Genomic DNA, 27,710 nt, shown 5'->3' on the forward strand with positions numbered 1-27,710 from the left:
GCAATAAGAAAAACCATGACAATGCTTTCTTTTTTGTGAAGGATAAGATGACTTCCATGAAAGCTCAGCTCAGCAAATGGACACTGACAGACTCTCCAATCAAAAAGACTTTTCCAAGGAAAACATCTAAACTTCAGGAACCACAGAAAGAAACAGATGGAGACGCTATCAAAGATCAAACATTTAAAATTCCAATAGACAAAGAAGGAGAAGAAGAGGAGATTACAAAAGAGACCATGTCTTTGCAGCAATCTATAACACCAGAAGACCAGCATCAAAGAGAAGAAATAAAAGAACAGGAGAGTACTGAGTCAGAGTACAAACAAACACAAGAGCTCAATTTTTTTGCTGTGGACGTGAAGAAAGAGCAGAATGTTTTCTTACAGACGCAGACAGAAATTCATGAAGAAACATTAATGGATGATGATCAAACAGAATTACTGATAAATGTAAGAGAAATGGAAGAAGTGCAAAAGCAGATTTCCAAACTCAAAGAGAGAGAGGAGCAAATGAGGGAGCAAATGAACATTGCTATGGGAAACATGGAGGGAAACAATCAAGAGATTAAAAAGCTCATTATGGAAATAAATGAGCTGCAGAGCCAAAAACCAGATTATGAAAATGGGTTACAAATTACAGTCAGAGAAAGCACAGATGTTTTCAAACATGAAATAGTTAAATATGAAATGAGAGTGCGAAAACAGGAGAGTGGCAATCGGGTGAAACAAGAAGTTATTGATGATGTTCAGAAGCAAAAACAACCTCAGGAGTCAAGAGAAAATATACTGATATATACTGAAGAGCCAGATGGACGTTCTGATAAAAAGGACACAGGAAGTGCTGATGTACAACAACTTAGGGCAGAGATTCATAGAACACGAGAAATCATGAAACTAGTAAAACTAGAACTTGAAAATCAAGCTGAAGAAAGTCATATAGACAAAGAGCATAAGGATGAAGGCAGTGAACACGAAGGATTGATCCAGGACATGAAACAATTCCAAGAGCTTTTGAAACTGGTACAAATTACAATGAGGCAAAAGCAAATGCATCTGAATGAAGAAATGAGCAACATGAAATCAATGAAAACTGCAGCAAAAAAACAGAACAGACAGCTGGATCAGAGGTTAGAAAAAACCTTGAGAGAGAGAGATGAATTTGATATTTTAAAAATAAAAATACAGAGACAAACTGAAGTGACTGAGCAGAAGTTGGAGAAAATGGGCAAAGTTAAAAGCACCATGGAGAAAATTGCTGAGAAGACAAGACAGAAAAGTGAAGACGTAGGGATTATTATAAAAAGGACCGAAGTCAAACTGAGACAGTTGGAAGACCTGAGCGATAAGATTGAGGCCACAAAACAAGAACTGGAGAACAGCCGTCCTTTAATATCCCAGAAAAGAGCTGACATTGAAAAAATCAAGACTGAACTCAGGAAGAAAAAGGACAGAGAATCTGCCTTGGAAAGTCTTGAGAATGTAAAAGGAGACATAAAGAAACATGACAGAGCTGAAACAGATACGGAAAGGGACAAAATCCAGAGAAGAATGGGTAAAGAATTGGAAGAAATGGAAAATGAAATCTCCAGACTCAGATCAGAAAAGGAGAAACTGGAAAGGGATAGAAAACTGACAATGGATAACTTGGATCAGAGAAAGAGTGAAATTAAACAGCTGAAAAAGGCTGTAAGTGACCAAGTGAAACAAAAGACAGAGAGACAAGATATTGAGATGCTGAAACAACAGATTCAAGTGGAGAGGGAGAATGTGAGAATGGAAAAACAACAAGCTGAGGCAGAAATGCATCAGATGAAACACTTAAGGGAGAGTATGGAAAGACAAAAACAGGAGCTTGATGACAAAGTGCAAGCAACCAAAAGAGAAATAAGAGAAATGGAGCTGCTCAAGTCAGAGCTAGAAATAAAGAAAAAAGAAAGTGAAAAAATATTTAGAAAAAACATGCGAAAAATTGAGAGTGAAAGAAAGTGGAATAACATTCAAAGAGAAAAAGAGGAATTAAGGAAAGAGACCAAAAAGAGCATAAGAGAAGTAGACCAAAGGCCTGAAGAAATTGTGACAGAGAGGGGTGAGTCAGAAATGTTGGAGATAAAACTGCAACAGCAGGAGGAGGAGCTGGCTGAAGAGAAGCAGAGAAATAAAGACCAGACTACTTTTATCCAAGTACACAGAAAAAATGAAAAACAACGTCTGGAAACACAAGCAGTAAGAACCATCAGCAAGGAAGCTGAAAAGATGCATCTAAGCTCAAAAGCCACAGATTTCAGTTTTGACCTTCAGAACTTGAGACAAAAGATTCATGTAAATTTGGAAATAATTAAGAGGGAAATGGGAATCCTTGAAAATGTAAATGTTTGTTTAGGGAAACAAAGAGAAGGACTCAAAGCATTAAAAGCTGAGAGTAGGACTGTGAGAGACAACATGAGTCAAATAAAACATCAGATAAAGATGACCTTTGACAAAATGACAATACAAGCAAAAGCAGAGATGGATGAAATGGTCCACATGTGGGATGATATCCAGACAAAAGAACAGGGGATTGAAATCAGATTAGAAGAAGTTAAAAAAGAAAGAAGAGAAATGGAAGTGTTGAAGTCCGAGTTGGAGATCAAAATAAGAGAAAATCATAAGATGATCCGAAAAGGCATTAAAAAACAGCAGGATGCTAAAAACATATGGACTGAGATCAAAGGAGAAAAAGATGCCATCAAGAGGGAGACACAGAAGAGGAAGAAAGAGCTTGACAAGCGACTGGAGAGGATCATCAGAGAGAGGGATGAACTGGAGATCATGAAACTGAAGATGGAAAGAGAAAAGGAGTTGAGCGATGGTAAAAAAGATCAAAAACAAAGTAAGACAAGATGGTCCAATGTGGTCATTGAAAAGGACGATGTGAAAGAGCAGTGGCAGCTGAACATTGTTGAAGAACATGAAGTTCTTGAAAAACTGAAGGCAGAGCTGAAGAAAGACAGAGAGGATCTGGACAGAGAGCGTGAGAAGATGGACAAAGAGAAGCGTAACTTGGAGCTGATGAGGTCTGACATCCTGAAACAAAGTGACACATTAAAACAAGCAATACAAGATATAAAAGAGCAAAGAGACAAATTGGAAATCACACAGTCTGAGCTACAAAAGAAGAAAGAACATGCAGACAGTCAGTTTGATGAGATAAATAGAGAGAAAGGCAACATCAAAGATCTGACCCTTCAGCTTCAGACAGAAAGACACAAACTTGAGAATGTCATGAACATGATTATCTTAAAACAAGAAGAACAAGAACTCAAGGACGATGAGTTTAAGAGACAAACACAAGAACTGGAAACTGTTAAGAACAGTTTACTGAAAGAAAGAAAAGAACTGGAAACTTTGAGGAAGAATCTCAACAAGAAGAAAAAAGAGGTTGAAGCTGCCCTTACCACCATCGGTGAAGAGAGAGAACAAGTCACGAAAATGAAGACTGCATTTTACGGGGAGCGGGCAATGCTTTCAAATGATGAGGAAAGAATTAAAGAATTGTCTGAGCTGAACGTGAAAGCTGATCAGTTAAATAGTACAATGAAATCCATGGAAACTCTTAGAGCAAAACTCGAGCGTTTCACTGAAACAACACAAGAAGGTCTAAAAACCAAAACGGAGAAATTAGCACAACATACTGAAGATGTGCAAAAGCTGTGCATGATGTTGGAGCAAAAACAAACAGAATTTCATGCAGCTCAGAACAAACTACCTGGTCACATTCAAGAGTTCAAAAGAGAAAAGCAAGGTCTTATTACTATGATATCAGACATGCTCCACAGCATAAATGAAGCAGAAGATCAGGTGGAGACAAAGCCTGTTTTGGAAACGCGAGTCAGTGTAGAACTAAAGGCTGAGATGACGAAAGGGAGAGAGGATCAGAAAAGTACTTCTGACATAATGACCAAGGAGAAACTGGACTTAGAGCTGATGAAGTTTAACATGAAGAGACAAATGAACCTCTTTGAACAAGTCATACAAGAAATTAAAGAGAGAAAAGATGAGCTTCAGATCACAATGACCCAGCTAAAAGATGAGAAAGAAAACATCAGCAGCGTCCTTGAAGAGATAAACAGAGAAAAAAGCAACATAAGACAGATGGTGCATCAGGGTCAGACAGAGAAGGACAAGGTTCAGAAGGTGACAAATATGATTGTTTTGAAACAAAAAGAACTCTATCTCAAAGACGCTGACATCAAGAAACAAACAGAAGAACTGCAGAAAAGCAGGAACATCGTACAAGCAGAAAGAGATGAACTGGAACTTCTGAGAAAAGATCTCAACAAGAAAACAGAAGAGACTGAAGCTGCCATGAAGACCATCAGTGAAGAGCTAGAACAAGTCAATCAGATGAAGAGTAGTGCTAACATGGACAGACAAATGCTTGAGAATGAAAAAGAAACAGTGGAAGGAGAAAGATCTGGTCTTAAAATAAGAGAAGATCAACTCTTGGATAAAATGAAATCAATGGAAACCCTGAGAGAAACACTTCAACAGCTGAAAGAAAGGATGAGTGAAGACATGAAACACAAACTCATCAGACTGGAACAAAACAATGAAGAAGTACTGAAACTGGTCAGTGTTTTGGAGCAAAAGCATGAAGCTCTGGATAAACAGAAGGAAAATATGTCATCTTACACTGAGATATTACAGAGAGAAAGAGAAGGGTTGAGGAGTACCTTGTCAGAACTTGCCATTCAGAGACAAGAGATTGAAAATCGACTGAAACAAGATGCTTTGTTGGAGATGACACATCTTGTCGACCTGAAGGCAGAGCTCAAGCAAGACAGAGAGGATCTGGACAGAGAGTGTGAGAAGATGGAGAAAGAGAAGGGTAACTTGGAGCTGATGAGGTCTGACATCCTGAAACAAAGTGACACATTAAAACAAGCAATACAAGATATAAAAGAGCAAAGAGACAAATTGGAAATCACACAGTCTGAGCTACAAAAGAAGAAAGAACATGCAGACAGTCAGTTTGATGAGATAAATAGAGAGAAAGGCAACATCAAAGATCTGACCCTTCAGCTTCAGACAGAAAGACACAAACTTGAGAATGTCATGAACATGATTATCTTAAAACAAGAAGAACAAGAACTCAAGGACAACGAACTTGAAAGACAAACACAAGAACTGGAAACTGTTAAGAAGAGTGTACTGGCAGAAAGAGAGGAACTGGAACTTCTGAGAAAAGATCTCAACAAGAAGAAAGAAGAGGTTGAAGCTGCCATGAACACTATCAGTGCAGAGAGAGAAATAGTCAATCAGATGAAGAGAAGTGTGGACATGGACAGACAAATACTTGAGGATGAAAAGAACAAAATGGAAGGAGAAAGGTCTGATCTTGAAATAAGAGAAGATCAACTCTTGGATGAAATGAGATTAATGGATAACCTGAGAGAAAAACTTCAACAGCTGAAAGAAAGGATGAGTGAAGACATGAAACACAAACTCATCAGACTGGAACAAAACAATGAAGAAGTACTGAAACTGGTCAGTGTTTTGGAGCAAAAGCATGAAGCCCTGGATAAACAGAAAGAAAATATGTCATCTTACACTGAGATATTACAGAGAGAAAGAGAAGGGTTGAGGAGTACCTTGTCAGAACTTGCCATTCAGAGACAAGAGATTGAAAATCGACTGAAACAAGATGCTTTGTTGGAGACAACACATCTTGTCGACCTGAAGGCAGAGCTCAAGCAAGACAGAGAGGATCTGGACAGAGAGTGTGAGAAGATGGAGAAAGAGAAGGGTAACTTGGAGCTGATGAGGTCTGACATCCTGAAACAAAGTGACACATTAAAACAAGCAATACAAGATATAAAAGAGCAAAGAGACAAATTGGAAATCACACAGTCTGAGCTACAAAAGAAGAAAGAACATGCAGACAGTCAGTTTGATGACATAAACAGAGAGAAAGGCAACATCAAAGATCTGACCCTTCAGCTTCAGACAGAAAGACACAAACTTGAGAATGTCATGAACATGATTATCTTAAAACAAGAAGAACAAGAACTCAAGGACAACGAACTTGAAAGACAAACACAAGAACTGGAAACTGTTAAGAAGAGTGTACTGGCAGAAAGAGAGGAACTGGAACTTCTGAGAAAAGATCTCAACAAGAAGAAAGAAGAGGTTGAAGCTGCCATGAACACTATCAGTGCAGAGAGAGAAATAGTCAGTCAGATGAAGAGTAGTGCTGACATAGACAGACAAATACTTGACCATGAAAAGAACAAAATGGAAGGAGAAAAGTCTGATCTTAAAATAAGAGAAGATCAACTCTTGGATGAAATGAGATTAATGGATAACCTGAGAGAAAAACTTCAACAGCTGAAAGAAAGGATGAGTGAAGACATGAAACACAAACTCATCAGACTGGAACAAAACAATGAAGAAGTACTGAAACTGGTCAGTGTTTTGGAGCAAAAGCATGAAGCCCTGGATAAACAGAAAGAAAATATGTCATCTTACACTGAGATATTACAGAGAGAAAGAGAAGGGTTAAGGAGTACCTTGTCAGAACTTGCCATTCAGAGACAAGAGATTGAAAATCGACTGAAACAAGATGCTTTGTTGGAGACGACACATCTTGTCGACCTGAAGGCAGAGCTCAAGCAAGACAGAGAGGATCTGGACAGAGAGTGTGAGAAGATGGAGAAAGAGAAGGGTAACTTGGAGCTGATGAGGTCTGACATCCTGAAACAAAGTGACACATTAAAACAAGCAATACAAGATATAAAAGAGCAAAGAGACAAATTGGAAATCACACAGTCTGAGCTACAAAAGAAGAAAGAACATGCAGACAATCAGTTTGATGAGATAAATAGAGAGAAAGGCAACATCAAAGATCTGACCCTTCAGCTTCAGACAGAAAGACACAAACTTGAGAATGTCATGAACATGATTATCTTAAAACAAGAAGAACAAGAACTCAAGGACAACGAACTTGAAAGACAAACACAAGAACTGGAAACTGTTAAGAAGAGTGTACTGGCAGAAAGAGAGGAACTGGAACTTCTGAGAAAAGATCTCAACAAGAAGAAAGAAGAGGTTGAAGCTGCCATGAACACTATCAGTGCAGAGAGAGAAATAGTCAATCAGATGAAGAGAAGTGTGGACATGGACAGACAAATGCTTGAGGATGAAAAGAACAAAATGGAAGGAGAAAGGTCTGATCTTGAAATAAGAGAAGATCAACTCTTGGATAAAATGAAATCAATGGATAACCTGAGAGAAAAACTTCAACAGCTGAAAGAAAGGATGAGTGAAGACATGAAACACAAACTCATCAGACTGGAACAAAACAATGAAGAAGTACTGAAACTGGTCAGTGTTTTGGAGCAAAAGCATGAAGCCCTGGATAAACAGAAAGAAAATATGTCATCTTACACTGAGATATTACAGAGAGAAAGAGAAGGGTTAAGGAGTATCTTGTCAGAACTTGCCATTCAGAGACAAGAGATTGAAAATCGACTGAAACAAGATGCTTTGTTGGAGACGACACATCTTGTCGACCTGAAGGCAGAGCTCAAGCAAGACAGAGAGGATCTGGACAGAGAGTGTGAGAAGATGGACAAAGAGAAGGGTAACTTGGAGCTGATGAGGTCTGACATCCTGAAACAAAGTGACACATTAAAACAAGCAATACAAGATATAAAAGAGCAAAGAGACAAATTGGAAATCACACAGTCTGAGCTACAAAAGAAGAAAGAACATGCAGACAGTCAGTTTGATGACATAAACAGAGAGAAAGGCAACATCAAAGATCTGACCCTTCAGCTTCAGACAGAAAGACACAAACTTGAGAATGTCATGAACATGATTATCTTAAAACAAGAAGAACAAGAACTCAAGGACAACGAACTTGAAAGACAAACACAAGAACTGGAAACTGTTAAGAAGAGTGTACTGGCAGAAAGAGAGGAACTGGAACTTCTGAGAAAAGATCTCAACAAGAAGAAAGAAGAGGTTGAAGCTGCCATGAACACTATCAGTGCAGAGAGAGAAATAGTCAATCAGATGAAAAGAAGTGTGGACATGGACAGACAAATACTTGAGGATGAAAAGAACAAAATGGAAGGAGAAAGGTCTGATCTTGAAATAAGAGAAGATCAACTCTTGGATGAAATGAGATTAATGGATAACCTGAGAGAAAAACTTCAACAGCTGAAAGAAAGGATGAGTGAAGACATGAAACACAAACTCATCAGACTGGAACAAAACAATGAAGAAGTACTGAAACTGGTCAGTATTTTGGAGCAAAAGCATGAAGCCCTGGATAAACAGAAAGAAAATATGTCATCTTACACTGAGATATTACAGAGAGAAAGAGAAGGGTTGAGGAGTACCTTGTCAGAACTTGCCATTCAGAGACAAGAGATTGAAAATCGACTGAAACAAGATGCTTTGTTGGAGACGACACATCTTGTCGACCTGAAGGCAGAGCTCAAGCAAGACAGAGAGGATCTGGACAGAGAGTGTGAGAAGATGGAGAAAGAGAAGGGTAACTTGGAGCTGATGAGGTCTGACATCCTGAAACAAAGTGACACATTAAAACAAGCAATACAAGATATAAAAGAGCAAAGAGACAAATTGGAAATCACACAGTCTGAGCTACAAAAGAAGAAAAAACATGCAGACAGTCAGTTTGATGACATAAACAGAGAGAAAGGCAACATCAAAGATCTGACCCTTCAGCTTCAGACAGAAAGACACAAACTTGAGAATGTCATGAACATGATCATCTTAAAACAAGAAGAACAAGAACTCAAGGACAACGAACTTGAAGGACAAACACAAGAATTGGAAACTGTTAAGAAGAGTGTACTGGCAGAAAGAGAGGAACTGGAACTTCTGAGAAAAGATCTCAACAAGAAGAAAGAAGAGGTTGAAGCTGCCATGAACACTATCAGTGCAGAGAGAGAAATAGTCAGTCAGATGAAGAGTAGTGCTGACATGGACAGACAAATACTTGACCATGAAAAGAACAAAATGGAAGGAGAAAGGTCTGATCTTAAAATAAGAGAAGATCAACTCTTGGATAAAATGAAATCAATGGAAATCCTGAGAGAAACACTTCAACAGCTGAAAGAAAGGATGAGTGAAGACATGAAACACAAACTCATCAGACTGGAACAAAACAATGAAGAAGTACTGAAACTGGTCAGTGTTTTGGAGCAAAAGCATGAAGCTCTGGATAAACAGAAGGAAAATATGTCATCTTACACTGAGATATTACAGAGAGAAAGAGAAGGGTTGAGGAGTACCTTGTCAGAACTTGCCATTCAGAGACAAGAGATTGAAAATCGACTGAAACAAGATGCTTTGTTGGAGACAACACATCTTGTCGAACTTAAAGCAGAGCTCAAGCAAGACAGAGAGGATCTGGACAGAGAGTGTGAGAAGATGGACAAAGAGAAACTGGACTTGGAGCTGATGAGGTCTGACATCCTGAAACAAAGTGACACATTAAAACAAGCAATACAAGATATAAAAGAGCAAAGAGACAAATTGGAAATCACACAGTCTGAGCTACAAAAGAACAAAGAACATGCAGACAGTCAGTTTGATGAGATAAATAGAGAGAAAGGCAACATCAAAGATCTGACCCTTCAGCTTCAGACAGAAAGACACAAACTTGAGAATGTCATGAACATGATTATCTTAAAACAAGAAGAACAAGAACTCAAGGACAACGAACTTGAAAGACAAACACAAGAACTGGAAACTGTTAAGAAGAGTGTACTGGCAGAAAGAGAGGAACTGGAACTTCTGAGAAAAGATCTCAACAAGAAGAAAGAAGAGGTTGAAGCTGCCATGAACACTATCAGTGCAGAGAGAGAAATAGTCAATCAGATGAAGAGAAGTGTGGACATGGACAGACAAATGCTTGAGGATGAAAAGAACAAAATGGAAGGAGAAAGGTCTGATCTTGAAATAAGAGACGATCAACTCTTGGATGAAATGAAATTAATGGATAACCTGAGAGAAAAACTTCAACAGCTGAAAGAAAGGATGAGTGAAGACATGAAACACAAACTCATCAGACTGGAACAAAACAATGAAGAAGTACTGAAACTGGTCAGTGTTTTGGAGCAAAAGCATGAAGCTCTGGATAAACAGAAGGAAAATATGTCATCTTACACTGAGATATTACAGAGAGAAAGAGAAGGGTTGAGGAGTACCTTGTCAGAACTTGCCATTCAGAGACAAGAGATTGAAAATCGACTGAAACAAGATGCTTTGTTGGAGACAACACATCTTGTCGAACTTAAAGCAGAGCTCAAGCAAGACAGAGAGGATCTGGACAGAGAGCGTGAGAAGATGGACAAAGAGAAACTGGACTTGGAGCTGATGAGGTCTGACATCCTGAAACAAAGTGACACATTAAAACAAGCAATACAAGATATAAAAGAGCAAAGAGACAAATTGGAAATCACACAGTCTGAGCTACAAAAGAAGAAAGAACATGCAGACAGTCAGTTTGATGAGATAAACAGAGAGAAAGGCAACATCAAAGATCTGACCCTTCAGCTTCAGACAGAAAGACACAAACTTGAGAATGTCATGAACATGATTATATTAAAACAAGAAGAACAAGAACTCAAGGACAACGAACTTGAAAGACAAACACAAGAACTGGAAACTGTTAAGAAGAGTGTACTGGCAGAAAGAGAGGAACTGGAACTTCTGAGAAAAGATCTCAACAAGAAGAAAGAAGAGGTTGAAGCTGCCATGAACACTATCAGTGCAGAGAGAGAAATAGTCAATCAGATGAAGAGAAGTGTGGACATGGACAGACAAATGCTTGAGGATGAAAAGAACAAAATGGAAGGAGAAAGGTCTGATCTTGAAATAAGAGACGATCAACTCTTGGATGAAATGAAATTAATGGATAACCTGAGAGAAAAACTTCAACAGCTGAAAGAAAGGATGAGTGAAGACATGAAACACAAACTCATCAGACTGGAACAAAACAATGAAGAAGTACTGAAACTGGTCAGTGTTTTGGAGCAAAAGCATGAAGCTCTGGATAAACAGAAGGAAAATATGTCATCTTACACTGAGATATTACAGAGAGAAAGAGAAGGGTTGAGGAGTACCTTGTCAGAACTTGCCATTCAGAGACAAGAGATTGAAAATCGACTGAAACAAGATGCTTTGTTGGAGACAACACATCTTGTCGAACTTAAAGCAGAGCTCAAGCAAGACAGAGAGGATCTGGACAGAGAGCGTGAGAAGATGGACAAAGAGAAACTGGACTTGGAGCTGATGAGGTCTGACATCCTGAAACAAAGTGACACATTAAAACAAGCAATACAAGATATAAAAGAGCAAAGAGACAAATTGGAAATCACACAGTCTGAGCTACAAAAGAAGAAAGAACATGCAGACAGTCAGTTTGATGAGATAAACAGAGAGAAAGGCAACATCAAAGATCTGACCCTTCAGCTTCAGACAGAAAGACACAAACTTGAGAATGTCATGAACATGATTATATTAAAACAAGAAGAACAAGAACTCAAGGACAACGAACTTGAAAGACAAACACAAGAACTGGAAACTGTTAAGAAGAGTGTACTGGCAGAAAGAGAGGAACTGGAACTTCTGAGAAAAGATCTCAACAAGAAGAAAGAAGAGGTTGAAGCTGCCATGAACACTATCAGTGCAGAGAGAGAAATAGTCAATCAGATGAAGAGAAGTGTGGACATGGACAGACAAATGCTTGAGGATGAAAAGAACAAAATGGAAGGAGAAAGGTCTGATCTTGAAATAAGAGACGATCAACTCTTGGATGACATGAAATTAATGGATAACCTGAGAGAAACACTTCAACAGCTGAAAGAAAGGATGAGTGAAGACATGAAACACAAACTCATCAGACTGGAACAAAACAATGAAGAAGTACTGAAACTGGTCAGTGTTTTGGAGCAAAAGCATGAAGCTCTGGATAAACAGAAGGAAAATATGTCATCTTACACTGAGATATTACAGAGAGAAAGAGAAGGGTTGAGGAGTACCTTGTCAGAACTTGCCATTCAGAGACAAGAGATTGAAAATCGACTGAAACAAGACGCTTTGTTGGAGACAACACATCTTGTCGAACTTAAAGCAGAGCTCAAGCAAGACAGAGAGGATCTGGACAGAGAGCGTGAGAAGATGGACAAAGAGAAACTGGACTTGGAGCTGATGAGGTCTGACATCCTGAAACAAAGTGACACATTAAAACAAGCAATACAAGATATAAAAGAGCAAAGAGACAAATTGGAAATCACACAGTCTGAGCTACAAAAGAAGAAAGAACATGCAGACAATCAGTTTGATGAGATAAATAGAGAGAAAGGCAACATCAAAGATCTGACCCTTCAGCTTCAGACAGAAAGACACAAACTTGAGAATGTCATGAACATGATTATCTTAAAACAAGAAGAACAAGAACTCAAGGACAACGAACTTGAAAGACAAACACAAGAACTGGAAACTGTTAAGAAGAGTGTACTGGCAGAAAGAGAGGAACTGGAACTTCTGAGAAAAGATCTCAACAAGAAGAAAGAAGAGGTTGAAGCTGCCATGAACACTATCAGTGCAGAGAGAGAAATAGTCAATCAGATGAAGAGAAGTGTGGACATGGACAGACAAATGCTTGAGGATGAAAAGAACAAAATGGAAGGAGAAAGGTCTGATCTTGAAATAAGAGAAGATCAACTCTTGGATAAAATGAAATTAATGGATAACCTGAGAGAAAAACTTCAACAGCTGAAAGAAAGGATGAGTGAAGACATGAAACACAAACTCATCAGACTGGAACAAAACAATGAAGAAGTACTGAAACTGGTCAGTGTTTTGGAGCAAAAGCATGAAGCCCTGGATAAACAGAAAGACAATATGTCATCTTACACTGAGATATTACAGAGAGAAAGAGAAGGGTTGAGGAGTACCTTGTCAGAACTTGCCATTCAGAGACAAGAGATTGAAAATCGACTGAAACAAGACACTTTGTTGGGGACAACACATCTTGTCGAACTTAAAGCAGAGCTCAAGCAAGACAGAGAGGATCTGGACAGAGAGCGTGAGAAGATGGACAAAGAGAAGGGTAACTTGGAGCTGATGAGGTCTGACATCCTGAAACAAAGTGACACATTAAAACAAGCAATACAAGATATAAAAGAGCAAAGAGACAAATTGGAAATCACACAGTCTGAGCTACAAAAGAAGAAAAAACATGCAGACAGTCAGTTTGATGACATAAACAGAGAGAAAGGCAACATCAAAGATCTGACCCTTCAGCTTCAGACAGAAAGACACAAACTTGAGAATGTCATGAACATGATTATCTTAAAACAAGAAGAACAAGAACTCAAGGACAACGAACTTGAAAGACAAACACAAGAATTGGAAACTGTTAAGAAAAGTGTACTGGCAGAAAGAGAGGAACTGGAACTTCTGAGAAAAGATCTCAACAAGAAGAAAGAAGAGGTTGAAGCTGCCATGAACACTATCAGTGCAGAGAGAGAAATAGTCAGTCAGATGAAGAGTAGTGCTGACATGGACAGACAAATACTTGACCATGAAAAGAACAAAATGGAAGGAGAAAGGTCTGATCTTAAAATAAGAGAAGATCAACTCTTGGATAAAATGAAATCAATGGAAACCCTGAGAGAAACACTTCAACAGCTGAAAGAAAGGATGAGTGAAGACATGAAACACAAACTCATCAGACTGGAACAAAACAATGAAGAAGTACTGAAACTGGTCAGTGTTTTGGAGCAAAAGCATGAAGCTCTGGATAAACAGAAGGAAAATATGTCATCTTACACTGAGATATTACAGAGAGAAAGAGAAGGGTTGAGGAGTACCTTGTCAGAACTTGCCATTCAGAGACAAGAGATTGAAAATCGACTGAAACAAGATGCTTTGTTGGAGACGACACATCTTGTCGACCTGAAGGCAGAGCTCAAGCAAGACAGAGAGGATCTGGACAGAGAGCGTGAGAAGATGGACAAAGAGAAACTGGACTTGGAGCTGATGAGGTCTGACATCCTGAAACAAAGTGACACATTAAAACAAGCAATACAAGATATAAAAGAGCAAAGAGACAAATTGGAAATCACACAGTCTGAGCTACAAAAGAAGAAAGAACATGCAGACAGTCAGTTTGATGAGATAAACAGAGAGAAAGGCAACATCAAAGATCTGACCCTTCAGCTTCAGACAGAAAGACACAAACTTGAGAATGTCATGAACATGATTATATTAAAACAAGAAGAACAAGAACTCAAGGACAACGAACTTGAAAGACAAACACAAGAACTGGAAACTGTTAAGAAGAGTGTACTGGCAGAAAGAGAGGAACTGGAACTTCTGAGAAAAGATCTCAACAAGAAGAAAGAAGAGGTTGAAGCTGCCATGAACACTATCAGTGCAGAGAGAGAAATAGTCAATCAGATGAAGAGAAGTGTGGACATGGACAGACAAATACTTGACCATGAAAAGAACAAAATGGAAGGAGAAAGGTCTGATCTTGAAATAAGAGACGATCAACTCTTGGATGAAATGAAATTAATGGATAACCTGAGAGAAAAACTTCAACAGCTGAAAGAAAGGATGAGTGAAGACATGAAACACAAACTCATCAGACTGGAACAAAACAATGAAGAAGTACTGAAACTGGTCAGTGTTTTGGAGCAAAAGCATGAAGCTCTGGATAAACAGAAGGAAAATATGTCATCTTACACTGAGATATTACAGAGGGAAAGAGAAGGGTTGAGGAGTACCTTGTCAGAACTTGCCATTCAGAGACAAGAGATTGAAAATCGACTGAAACAAGATGCTTTGTTGGAGACAACACATCTTGTCGAACTTAAAGCAGAGCTCAAGCAAGACAGAGAGGATCTGGACAGAGAGCGTGAGAAGATGGACAAAGAGAAACTGGACTTGGAGCTGATGAGGTCTGACATCCTGAAACAAAGTGACACATTAAAACAAGCAATACAAGATATAAAAGAGCAAAGAGACAAATTGGAAATCACACAGTCTGAGCTACAAAAGAAGAAAAAACATGCAGACAGTCAGTTTGATGACATAAACAGAGAGAAAGGCAACATCAAAGATCTGACCCTTCAGCTTCAGACAGAAAGACACAAACTTGAGAATGTCATGAACATGATTATCTTAAAACAAGAAGAACAAGAACTCAAGGACAACGAACTTGAAAGACAAACACAAGAATTGGAAACTGTTAAGAAAAGTGTACTGGCAGAAAGAGAGGAACTGGAACTTCTGAGAAAAGATCTCAACAAGAAGAAAGAAGAGGTTGACGCTGCCATGAACACTATCAGTGCAGAGAGAGAAATAGTCAGTCAGATGAAGAGTAGTGCTGACATGGACAGACAAATGCTTGACCATGAAAAGAACAAAATGGAAGGAGAAAGGTCTGATCTTAATATAAGAGAAGATCAACTCTTGGATAAAATGAAATCAATGGAAACCCTGAGAGAAACACTTCAACAGCTGAAAGAAAGGATGAGTGAAGACATGAAACACAAACTCATCAGACTGGAACAAAACAATGAAGAAGTACTGAAACTGGTCAGTGTTTTGGAGCAAAAGCATGAAGCTCTGGATAAACAGAAGGAAAATATGTCATCTTACACTGAGATATTACAGAGAGAAAGAGAAGGGTTGAGGAGTACCTTGTCAGAACTTGCCATTCAGAGACAAGAGATTGAAAATCGACTGAAACAAGATGCTTTGTTGGAGACAACACATCTTGTCGAACTTAAAGCAGAGCTCAAGCAAGACAGAGAGGATCTGGACAGAGAGCGTGAGAAGATGGACAAAGAGAAACTGGACTTGGAGCTGATGAGGTCTGACATCCTGAAACAAAGTGACACATTAAAACAAGCAATACAAGATATAAAAGAGCAAAGAGACAAATTGGAAATCACACAGTCTGAGCTACAAAAGAAGAAAGAACATGCAGACAGTCAGTTTGATGAGATAAACAGAGAGAAAGGCAACATCAAAGATCTGACCCTTCAGCTTCAGACAGAAAGACACAAACTTGAGAATGTCATGAACATGATTATATTAAAACAAGAAGAACAAGAACTCAAGGACAACGAACTTGAAAGACAAACACAAGAACTGGAAACTGTTAAGAAGAGTGTACTGGCAGAAAGAGAGGAACTGGAACTTCTGAGAAAAGATCTCAACAAGAAGAAAGAAGAGGTTGAAGCTGCCATGAACACTATCAGTGCAGAGAGAGAAATAGTCAATCAGATGAAGAGAAGTGTGGACATGGACAGACAAATGCTTGAGGATGAAAAGAACAAAATGGAAGGAGAAAGGTCTGATCTTGAAATAAGAGACGATCAACTCTTGGATGAAATGAAATTAATGGATTACCTGAGAGAAAAACTTCAACAGCTGAAAGAAAGGATGAGTGAAGACATGAAACACAAACTCATCAGACTGGAACAAAACAATGAAGAAGTACTGAAACTGGTCAGTGTTTTGGAGCAAAAGCATGAAGCCCTGGATAAACAGAAAGAAAATATGTCATCTTACACTGAGATATTACAGAGAGAAAGAGAAGGGTTAAGGAGTATCTTGTCCGAACTTGCCATTCAGAGACAAGAGATTGAAAATCGACTGAAACAAGACGCTTTGTTGGAGACGACACATCTTGTCGACCTGAAGGCAGAGCTCAAGCAAGACAGAGAGGATCTGGACAGAGAGTGTGAGAAGATGGAGAAAGAGAAGGGTAACTTGGAGCTGATGAGGTCTGACATCCTGAAACAAAGTGACACATTAAAACAAGCAATACAAGATATAAAAGAGCAAAGAGACAAATTGGAAATCACACAGTCTGAGCTACAAAAGAACAAAGAACATGCAGACAATCAGTTTGATGAGATAAATAGAGAGAAAGGCAACATCAAAGATCTGACCCTTCAGCTTCAGACAGAAAGACACAAACTTGAGAATGTCATGAACATGATTATCTTAAAACAAGAAGAACAAGAACTCAAGGACAACAAACTTGAAAGACAAACACAAGAACTGGAAACTGTTAAGAAGAGTATACTGGCAGAAAGAGAGGAACTGGAACTTCTCAGAAAAGATCTCAACAAGAAGAAAGAAGAGGTTGAAGCTGCCATGAACACTATCAGTGCAGAGAGAGAAATAGTCAATCAGATGAAGAGAAGTGTGGACATGGACAGACAAATGCTTGAGGATGAAAAGAACAAAATGGAAGGAGAAAGGTCTGATCTTGAAATAAGAGAAGATCAACTCTTGGATAAAATGAAATTAATGGATAACCTGAGAGAAAAACTTCAACAGCTGAAAGAAAGGATGAGTGAAGACATGAAACACAAACTCATCAGACTGGAACAAAACAATGAAGAAGTACTGAAACTGGTCAGTGTTTTGGAGCAAAAGCATGAAGCCCTGGATAAACAGAAAGACAATATGTCATCTTACACTGAGATATTACAGAGAGAAAGAGAAGGGTTGAGGAGTACCTTGTCAGAACTTGCCATTCAGAGACAAGAGATTGAAAATCGACTGAAACAAGACACTTTGTTGGGGACAACACATCTTGTCGAACTTAAAGCAGAGCTGAAGCAAGACAGAGAGGATCTGGACAGAGAGCGTGAGAAGATGGACAAAGAGAAGGGTAACTTGGAGCTGATGAGGTCTGACATCCTGAAACAAAGTGACACATTAAAACAAGCAATACAAGATATAAAAGAGCAAAGAGACAAATTGGAAATCACACAGTCTGAGCTACAAAAGAAGAAAAAACATGCAGACAGTCAGTTTGATGACATAAACAGAGAGAAAGGCAACATCAAAGATCTGACCCTTCAGCTTCAGACAGAAAGACACAAACTTGAGAATGTCATGAACATGATTATCTTAAAACAAGAAGAACAAGAACTCAAGGACAACGAACTTGAAAGACAAACACAAGAATTGGAAACTGTTAAGAAAAGTGTACTGGCAGAAAGAGAGGAACTGGAACTTCTGAGAAAAGATCTCAACAAGAAGAAAGAAGAGGTTGAAGCTGCCATGAACACTATCAGTGCAGAGAGAGAAATAGTCAGTCAGATGAAGAGTAGTGCTGACATGGACAGACAAATACTTGACCATGAAAAGAACAAAATGGAAGGAGAAAGGTCTGATCTTAAAATAAGAGAAGATCAACTCTTGGATAAAATGAAATCAATGGAAACCCTGAGAGAAACACTTCAACAGCTGAAAGAAAGGATGAGTGAAGACATGAAACACAAACTCATCAGACTGGAACAAAACAATGAAGAAGTACTGAAACTGGTCAGTGTTTTGGAGCAAAAGCATGAAGCTCTGGATAAACAGAAGGAAAATATGTCATCTTACACTGAGATATTACAGAGAGAAAGAGAAGGGTTGAGGAGTACCTTGTCAGAACTTGCCATTCAGAGACAAGAGATTGAAAATCGACTGAAACAAGATGCTTTGTTGGAGACGACACATCTTGTCGACCTGAAGGCAGAGCTCAAGCAAGACAGAGAGGATCTGGACAGAGAGTGTGAGAAGATGGAGAAAGAGAAGGGTAACTTGGAGCTGATGAGGTCTGACATCCTGAAACAAAGTGACACATTAAAACAAGCAATACAAGATATAAAAGAGCAAAGAGACAAATTGGAAATCACACAGTCTGAGCTACAAAAGAACAAAGAACATGCAGACAGTCAGTTTGATGAGATAAATAGAGAGAAAGGCAACATCAAAGATCTGACCCTTCAGCTTCAGACAGAAAGACACAAACTTGAGAATGTCATGAACATGATTATCTTAAAACAAGAAGAACAAGAACTCAAGGACAACGAACTTGAAAGACAAACACAAGAACTGGAAACTGTTAAGAAGAGTGTACTGGCAGAAAGAGAGGAACTGGAACTTCTGAGAAAAGATCTCAACAAGAAGAAAGAAGAGGTTGAAGCTGCCATGAACACTATCAGTGCAGAGAGAGAAATAGTCAATCAGATGAAGAGAAGTGTGGACATGGACAGACAAATGCTTGAGGATGAAAAGAACAAAATGGAAGGAGAAAGGTCTGATCTTGAAATAAGAGACGATCAACTCTTGGATGAAATGAAATTAATGGATAACCTGAGAGAAAAACTTCAACAGCTGAAAGAAAGGATGAGTGAAGACATGAAACACAAACTCATCAGACTGGAACAAAACAATGAAGAAGTACTGAAACTGGTCAGTGTTTTGGAGCAAAAGCATGAAGCCCTGGATAAACAGAAAGACAATATGTCATCTTACACTGAGATATTACAGAGAGAAAGAGAAGGGTTGAGGAGTACCTTGTCAGAACTTGCCATTCAGAGACAAGAGATTGAAAATCGACTGAAACAAGACACTTTGTTGGGGACAACACATCTTGTCGAACTTAAAGCAGAGCTCAAGCAAGACAGAGAGGATCTGGACAGAGAGCGTGAGAAGATGGACAAAGAGAAGGGTAACTTGGAGCTGATGAGGTCTGACATCCTGAAACAAAGTGACACATTAAAACAAGCAATACAAGATATAAAAGAGCAAAGAGACAAATTGGAAATCACACAGTCTGAGCTACAAAAGAAGAAAAAACATGCAGACAGTCAGTTTGATGACATAAACAGAGAGAAAGGCAACATCAAAGATCTGACCCTTCAGCTTCAGACAGAAAGACACAAACTTGAGAATGTCATGAACATGATTATCTTAAAACAAGAAGAACAAGAACTCAAGGACAACGAGCTTGAAAGACAAACACAAGAATTGGAAACTGTTAAGAAGAGTGTACTGGCAGAAAGAGAGGAACTGGAACTTCTAAGAAAAGATCTCAACAAGAAGAAAGAAGAGATTGAAGCTGCCATGAACACTATCAGTGCAGAGAGAGAAATAGTCAGTCAGATGAAGAGTAGTGCTGACATGGACAGACAAATGCTTGACCATGAAAAGAACAAAATGGAAGGAGAAAGGTCTGATCTTAAAATAAGAGAAGATCAACTCTTGGATAAAATGAAATCAATGGAAACCCTGAGAGAAACACTTCAACAGCTGAAAGAAAGGATGAGTGAAGACATGAAACACAAACTCATCAGACTGGAACAAAACAATGAAGAAGTACTGAAACTGGTCAGTGTTTTGGAGCAAAAGCATGAAGCTCTGGATAAACAGAAGGAAAATATGTCATCTTACACTGAGATATTACAGAGAGAAAGAGAAGGGTTGAGGAGTACCTTGTCAGAACTTGCCATTCAGAGACAAGAGATTGAAAATCGACTGAAACAAGATGCTTTGTTGGAGACAACACATCTTGTCGAACTTAAAGCAGAGCTCAAGCAAGACAGAGAGGATCTGGACAGAGAGCGTGAGAAGATGGACAAAGAGAAACTGGACTTGGAGCTGATGAGGTCTGACATCCTGAAACAAAGTGACACATTAAAACAAGCAATACAAGATATAAAAGAGCAAAGAGACAAATTGGAAATCACACAGTCTGAGCTACAAAAGAAGAAAGAACATGCAGACAGTCAGTTTGATGAGATAAACAGAGAGAAAGGCAACATCAAAGATCTGACCCTTCAGCTTCAGACAGAAAGACACAAACTTGAGAATGTCATGAACATGATTATCTTAAAACAAGAAGAACAAGAACTCAAGGACAACGAACTTGAAAGACAAACACAAGAACTGGAAACTGTTAAGAAGAGTGTACTGGCAGAAAGAGAGGAACTGGAACTTCTGAGAAAAGATCTCAACAAGAAGAAAGAAGAGGTTGAAGCTGCCATGAACACTATCAGTGCAGAGAGAGAAATAGTCAATCAGATGAAGAGAAGTGTGGACATGGACAGACAAATGCTTGAGGATGAAAAGAACAAAATGGAAGGAGAAAGGTCTGATCTTGAAATAAGAGACGATCAACTCTTGGATGAAATGAAATTAATGGATAACCTGAGAGAAAAACTTCAACAGCTGAAAGAAAGGATGAGTGAAGACATGAAACACAAACTCATCAGACTGGAACAAAACAATGAAGAAGTACTGAAACTGGTCAGTGTTTTGGAGCAAAAGCATGAAGCCCTGGATAAACAGAAAGAAAATATGTCATCTTACACTGAGATATTACAGAGAGAAAGAGAAGGGTTAAGGAGTATCTTGTCCGAACTTGCCATTCAGAGACAAGAGATTGAAAATCGACTGAAACAAGACGCTTTGTTGGAGACGACACATCTTGTCGACCTGAAGGCAGAGCTCAAGCAAGACAGAGAGGATCTGGACAGAGAGTGTGAGAAGATGGAGAAAGAGAAGGGTAACTTGGAGCTGATGAGGTCTGACATCCTGAAACAAAGTGACACATTAAAACAAGCAATACAAGATATAAAAGAGCAAAGAGACAAATTGGAAATCACACAGTCTGAGCTACAAAAGAACAAAGAACATGCAGACAATCAGTTTGATGAGATAAATAGAGAGAAAGGCAACATCAAAGATCTGACCCTTCAGCTTCAGACAGAAAGACACAAACTTGAGAATGTCATGAACATGATTATCTTAAAACAAGAAGAACAAGAACTCAAGGACAACAAACTTGAAAGACAAACACAAGAACTGGAAACTGTTAAGAAGAGTATACTGGCAGAAAGAGAGGAACTGGAACTTCTCAGAAAAGATCTCAACAAGAAGAAAGAAGAGGTTGAAGCTGCCATGAACACTATCAGTGCAGAGAGAGAAATAGTCAATCAGATGAAGAGAAGTGTGGACATGGACAGACAAATGCTTGAGGATGAAAAGAACAAAATGGAAGGAGAAAGGTCTGATCTTGAAATAAGAGAAGATCAACTCTTGGATAAAATGAAATTAATGGATAACCTGAGAGAAAAACTTCAACAGCTGAAAGAAAGGATGAGTGAAGACATGAAACACAAACTCATCAGACTGGAACAAAACAATGAAGAAGTACTGAAACTGGTCAGTGTTTTGGAGCAAAAGCATGAAGCCCTGGATAAACAGAAAGACAATATGTCATCTTACACTGAGATATTACAGAGAGAAAGAGAAGGGTTGAGGAGTACCTTGTCAGAACTTGCCATTCAGAGACAAGAGATTGAAAATCGACTGAAACAAGACACTTTGTTGGGGACAACACATCTTGTCGAACTTAAAGCAGAGCTGAAGCAAGACAGAGAGGATCTGGACAGAGAGCGTGAGAAGATGGACAAAGAGAAGGGTAACTTGGAGCTGATGAGGTCTGACATCCTGAAACAAAGTGACACATTAAAACAAGCAATACAAGATATAAAAGAGCAAAGAGACAAATTGGAAATCACACAGTCTGAGCTACAAAAGAAGAAAAAACATGCAGACAGTCAGTTTGATGACATAAACAGAGAGAAAGGCAACATCAAAGATCTGACCCTTCAGCTTCAGACAGAAAGACACAAACTTGAGAATGTCATGAACATGATTATCTTAAAACAAGAAGAACAAGAACTCAAGGACAACGAACTTGAAAGACAAACACAAGAATTGGAAACTGTTAAGAAAAGTGTACTGGCAGAAAGAGAGGAACTGGAACTTCTGAGAAAAGATCTCAACAAGAAGAAAGAAGAGGTTGAAGCTGCCATGAACACTATCAGTGCAGAGAGAGAAATAGTCAGTCAGATGAAGAGTAGTGCTGACATGGACAGACAAATACTTGACCATGAAAAGAACAAAATGGAAGGAGAAAGGTCTGATCTTAAAATAAGAGAAGATCAACTCTTGGATAAAATGAAATCAATGGAAACCCTGAGAGAAACACTTCAACAGCTGAAAGAAAGGATGAGTGAAGACATGAAACACAAACTCATCAGACTGGAACAAAACAATGAAGAAGTACTGAAACTGGTCAGTGTTTTGGAGCAAAAGCATGAAGCTCTGGATAAACAGAAGGAAAATATGTCATCTTACACTGAGATATTACAGAGAGAAAGAGAAGGGTTGAGGAGTACCTTGTCAGAACTTGCCATTCAGAGACAAGAGATTGAAAATCGACTGAAACAAGATGCTTTGTTGGAGACGACACATCTTGTCGACCTGAAGGCAGAGCTCAAGCAAGACAGAGAGGATCTGGACAGAGAGTGTGAGAAGATGGAGAAAGAGAAGGGTAACTTGGAGCTGATGAGGTCTGACATCCTGAAACAAAGTGACACATTAAAACAAGCAATACAAGATATAAAAGAGCAAAGAGACAAATTGGAAATCACACAGTCTGAGCTACAAAAGAACAAAGAACATGCAGACAGTCAGTTTGATGAGATAAATAGAGAGAAAGGCAACATCAAAGATCTGACCCTTCAGCTTCAGACAGAAAGACACAAACTTGAGAATGTCATGAACATGATTATCTTAAAACAAGAAGAACAAGAACTCAAGGACAACGAACTTGAAAGACAAACACAAGAACTGGAAACTGTTAAGAAGAGTGTACTGGCAGAAAGAGAGGAACTGGAACTTCTGAGAAAAGATCTCAACAAGAAGAAAGAAGAGGTTGAAGCTGCCATGAACACTATCAGTGCAGAGAGAGAAATAGTCAATCAGATGAAGAGAAGTGTGGACATGGACAGACAAATGCTTGAGGATGAAAAGAACAAAATGGAAGGAGAAAGGTCTGATCTTGAAATAAGAGACGATCAACTCTTGGATGAAATGAAATTAATGGATAACCTGAGAGAAAAACTTCAACAGCTGAAAGAAAGGATGAGTGAAGACATGAAACACAAACTCATCAGACTGGAACAAAACAATGAAGAAGTACTGAAACTGGTCAGTGTTTTGGAGCAAAAGCATGAAGCCCTGGATAAACAGAAAGACAATATGTCATCTTACACTGAGATATTACAGAGAGAAAGAGAAGGGTTGAGGAGTACCTTGTCAGAACTTGCCATTCAGAGACAAGAGATTGAAAATCGACTGAAACAAGACACTTTGTTGGGGACAACACATCTTGTCGAACTTAAAGCAGAGCTGAAGCAAGACAGAGAGGATCTGGACAGAGAGCGTGAGAAGATGGACAAAGAGAAGGGTAACTTGGAGCTGATGAGGTCTGACATCCTGAAACAAAGTGACACATTAAAACAAGCAATACAAGATATAAAAGAGCAAAGAGACAAATTGGAAATCACACAGTCTGAGCTACAAAAGAAGAAAAAACATGCAGACAGTCAGTTTGATGACATAAACAGAGAGAAAGGCAACATCAAAGATCTGACCCTTCAGCTTCAGACAGAAAGACACAAACTTGAGAATGTCATGAACATGATTATCTTAAAACAAGAAGAACAAGAACTCAAGGACAACGAGCTTGAAAGACAAACACAAGAATTGGAAACTGTTAAGAAGAGTGTACTGGCAGAAAGAGAGGAACTGGAACTTCTAAGAAAAGATCTCAACAAGAAGAAAGAAGAGATTGAAGCTGCCATGAACACTATCAGTGCAGAGAGAGAAATAGTCAGTCAGATGAAGAGTAGTGCTGACATGGACAGACAAATGCTTGACCATGAAAAGAACAAAATGGAAGGAGAAAGGTCTGATCTTAAAATAAGAGAAGATCAACTCTTGGATAAAATGAAATCAATGGAAACCCTGAGAGAAACACTTCAACAGCTGAAAGAAAGGATGAGTGAAGACATGAAACACAAACTCATCAGACTGGAACAAAACAATGAAGAAGTACTGAAACTGGTCAGTGTTTTGGAGCAAAAGCATGAAGCTCTGGATAAACAGAAGGAAAATATGTCATCTTACACTGAGATATTACAGAGAGAAAGAGAAGGGTTGAGGAGTACCTTGTCAGAACTTGCCATTCAGAGACAAGAGATTGAAAATCGACTGAAACAAGATGCTTTGTTGGAGACAACACATCTTGTCGAACTTAAAGCAGAGCTCAAGCAAGACAGAGAGGATCTGGACAGAGAGCGTGAGAAGATGGACAAAGAGAAACTGGACTTGGAGCTGATGAGGTCTGACATCCTGAAACAAAGTGACACATTAAAACAAGCAATACAAGATATAAAAGAGCAAAGAGACAAATTGGAAATCACACAGTCTGAGCTACAAAAGAAGAAAGAACATGCAGACAATCAGTTTGATGAGATGAACCAAGAAAAAGAACAACTGTATCAAATGAGAACAACGACTGAAACTGAGAGAGAGATGTTCTTACATGAACAGAAGAGGATGAAAGGAGAACAGTCTCAGCTGGAAATAAGAGAGGACCAGCTCACCAGGTTAATGTACTCCATGGGAAGTCTGACAGCAAAACTCAAAAAACTGTGTCAAAGGACACATGAAGACTTAACAAAGAATATGAACAGATTAGGCCAGAAATATGAAGATATGCTCCAACAGAACTCAATATTGGAACATAAGTGTATTGAATTTGTTCAACAGGAAAATAAGATGACTCGTTATTGTGACCTGATAAAAAAGGAGAAGAAACATGTGGTGACAATGACATGTGACAAGGCAGAGCAAACTGACATTTTGAAAGAATGGGTGGTTGTTCTTCAGTCAGATGTTGCGATCCAGACTGAAGATCAGTGGAAGCCAGAGCGACATGAACAGGATCTTGAAAGAAAGGTTAAATACTTGAAAAGTGAGAGGAAAGGTCTGCTGATGGAAGCAGAAGATGAAGAGCTGGAAAATGAACAGAAACAGAGGCTTGAGTCAGCTTCAGAGCAAGATGGTTTTACAGATAGGAAAATATCAAAAAGAGATTGTTTGCGAAAGCTGTGGAAGGACACTAAAACAGAACGGAAGGAGATTGATCGGATGAGGCGCGCAAGCCATGAGATGAGAAACAACCTCGAGAACAGACTCAAGGGGATCAAACAGTTTACTAAGAAAACATGGTTACAGAAAGAAAAGGAACCGTTGGACAGGAAGCTGAAACAAGGACTCAGTAAGGACACAACATCGCAATGTGACTGCAAGAGAGATCATACAACCCTTGATGAAAAATACACAGAGCTCCAGCAAATTAAGTTTCAGATGCTCAGTGAGATTGAGAAACTCAGCGTTAAGGAAAAAGTGTCTCGGACAGTGACAACTAGCAACAAAGCTAATCAAACATCCCAGGTCAATATAACCACAGGGGATACAACAGTGCAGGTAACAGAACAAGCCTCTGCCAAAACGAGTCAAGAACAGATGTGGGTTGAAGAAACAGAAGCAGATACAGACTCATCCATTCGACTCCTCTGTCAGCTACAGCATTACTGCTATCGATGCTGCTGCCATTGTGATGCCTGCTGTAAGCAAGTCTGTGAAGGGGACAGATGAGAGACACATCTGGGTCACTGTTATCATCAATCTAAATGTTTCTGGCATACAGTTGAAATACAAAACAAGTGTTCGACTGAACCATTTGTAATACAAAGATAATACCTGAACATTTTTGTTATATTTTTAGTCCAGCAAGTATGCATCACATTGCTGGCAAACGCTTGCTTTGGCAGTCCAGATAACTGACATTTTTAAAATTATCAGCCTAGAATTAGGTTTCCTAATTGATAAGAATTGCTGGAGTGGAATCAAACTAATATGTTGACACTTTTTTAAACCATCTTAACAAAAAGTAATAGGATAACTAAATATGTCAAGGTATTTGGCAGATCAGAGTTCAAAATGTGTGATGCTTGTGTGTCTTGAATAATTCTTTACTGGCTATTGCACCATATTTGTTTGCATAACAATATAAGATTTAATAGTGCACTTGAGCCATTTTAAGAATGAATGCTTCATTTTTTTTAGTTTTGCAGCAGAACCACCATTCTTCATATTGCATTTTTAAATATAATGCATCAAACTTAAGAATCAATTTTCACTTATTTACAGAAAATCATACAAATTTAAGAACCCATGTTCCCATGTTGTGTTACAATTATTTTAAGATATTCAGGCAGAGAGCTCCAAAGCCCTCACAGCAAAAGCCTGTTGACCTGGTATTTTTGCACTGTGACCTGCAGGAGAGCAGGTCTCAAAGTCCAGATCAGCCCAGTTACTGTGCTGCTGTGATGTTTTGGAAGTATCTAATGATCCTGAGTAGAAAATATATGATGCCGTTAAGAGATTTGTAAACCATTTTTAAATATTGCATGCATTTCAAGGTATAGATTTTTGGAGAAAATATTGCATATATTATTTACACTATTTGTAAATGTAAATAAACCTTGTGTGAAGTAGAAAAATATATACTTGTATCTGTTTATTTCACACACTTTTTTTCACGCAATTTTGTATAGAAAATGCTTAATCTCTTAAGTACAGGTGTTGTAAGAAGAAACATTTTATGTGTAGTTGACAGTCTCATCCTGTGGATACGACACAACACAGACCCTTTTTGCATCTTTAATTGCAAATATTATAAAACTTGTAGATAACATGCAGTAAATGTAATGAATTGGTTGTATGGTGGATGAATATAGACTTCTGCTTCTTGGTGTCTGATCACAATGTTTACCCTTTACATTTTGCAAAGAGCCTAAAGGCTGACTTACTTAGTCCAGTCAGGTGCTCCCAGATTTTTGTGTAAGTATAATAATATTGCGTGGATGCCAACTTTTAGGTGAAGACCAGGATTCGTGGAGC

At 38.6% G+C, this 27,710-nt stretch overlaps 1 protein-coding gene across 4 annotated transcripts in view; it reads left to right on the plus strand.

Moving 5' to 3' along the window:
* LOC117270230 (uncharacterized) overlaps positions 1 to 27,312 on the plus strand; it is a 36,760-nt gene extending 9,448 nt beyond the window's left edge. For all 4 annotated transcript variants that reach the window (XM_078172209.1, XM_078172210.1, XM_078172211.1 and 1 more), the window contains one exon: positions 42 to 27,312. In XM_078172209.1, coding sequence (XP_078028335.1) covers positions 42 to 26,402 — 26,361 coding nt within the window. In that variant the 3' untranslated portion in view covers positions 26,403 to 27,312. The remainder of the gene's footprint in view (positions 1 to 41) is intronic.
* The last annotated feature ends 398 nt before the right edge of the window (positions 27,313 to 27,710 follow it).

The sequence above is a fragment of the Epinephelus lanceolatus genome, chromosome 11 (genome assembly GCF_041903045.1).
Source record: "Epinephelus lanceolatus isolate andai-2023 chromosome 11, ASM4190304v1, whole genome shotgun sequence".
NCBI classification, from domain to species: Eukaryota; Metazoa; Chordata; class Actinopteri; order Perciformes; family Serranidae; genus Epinephelus; species Epinephelus lanceolatus.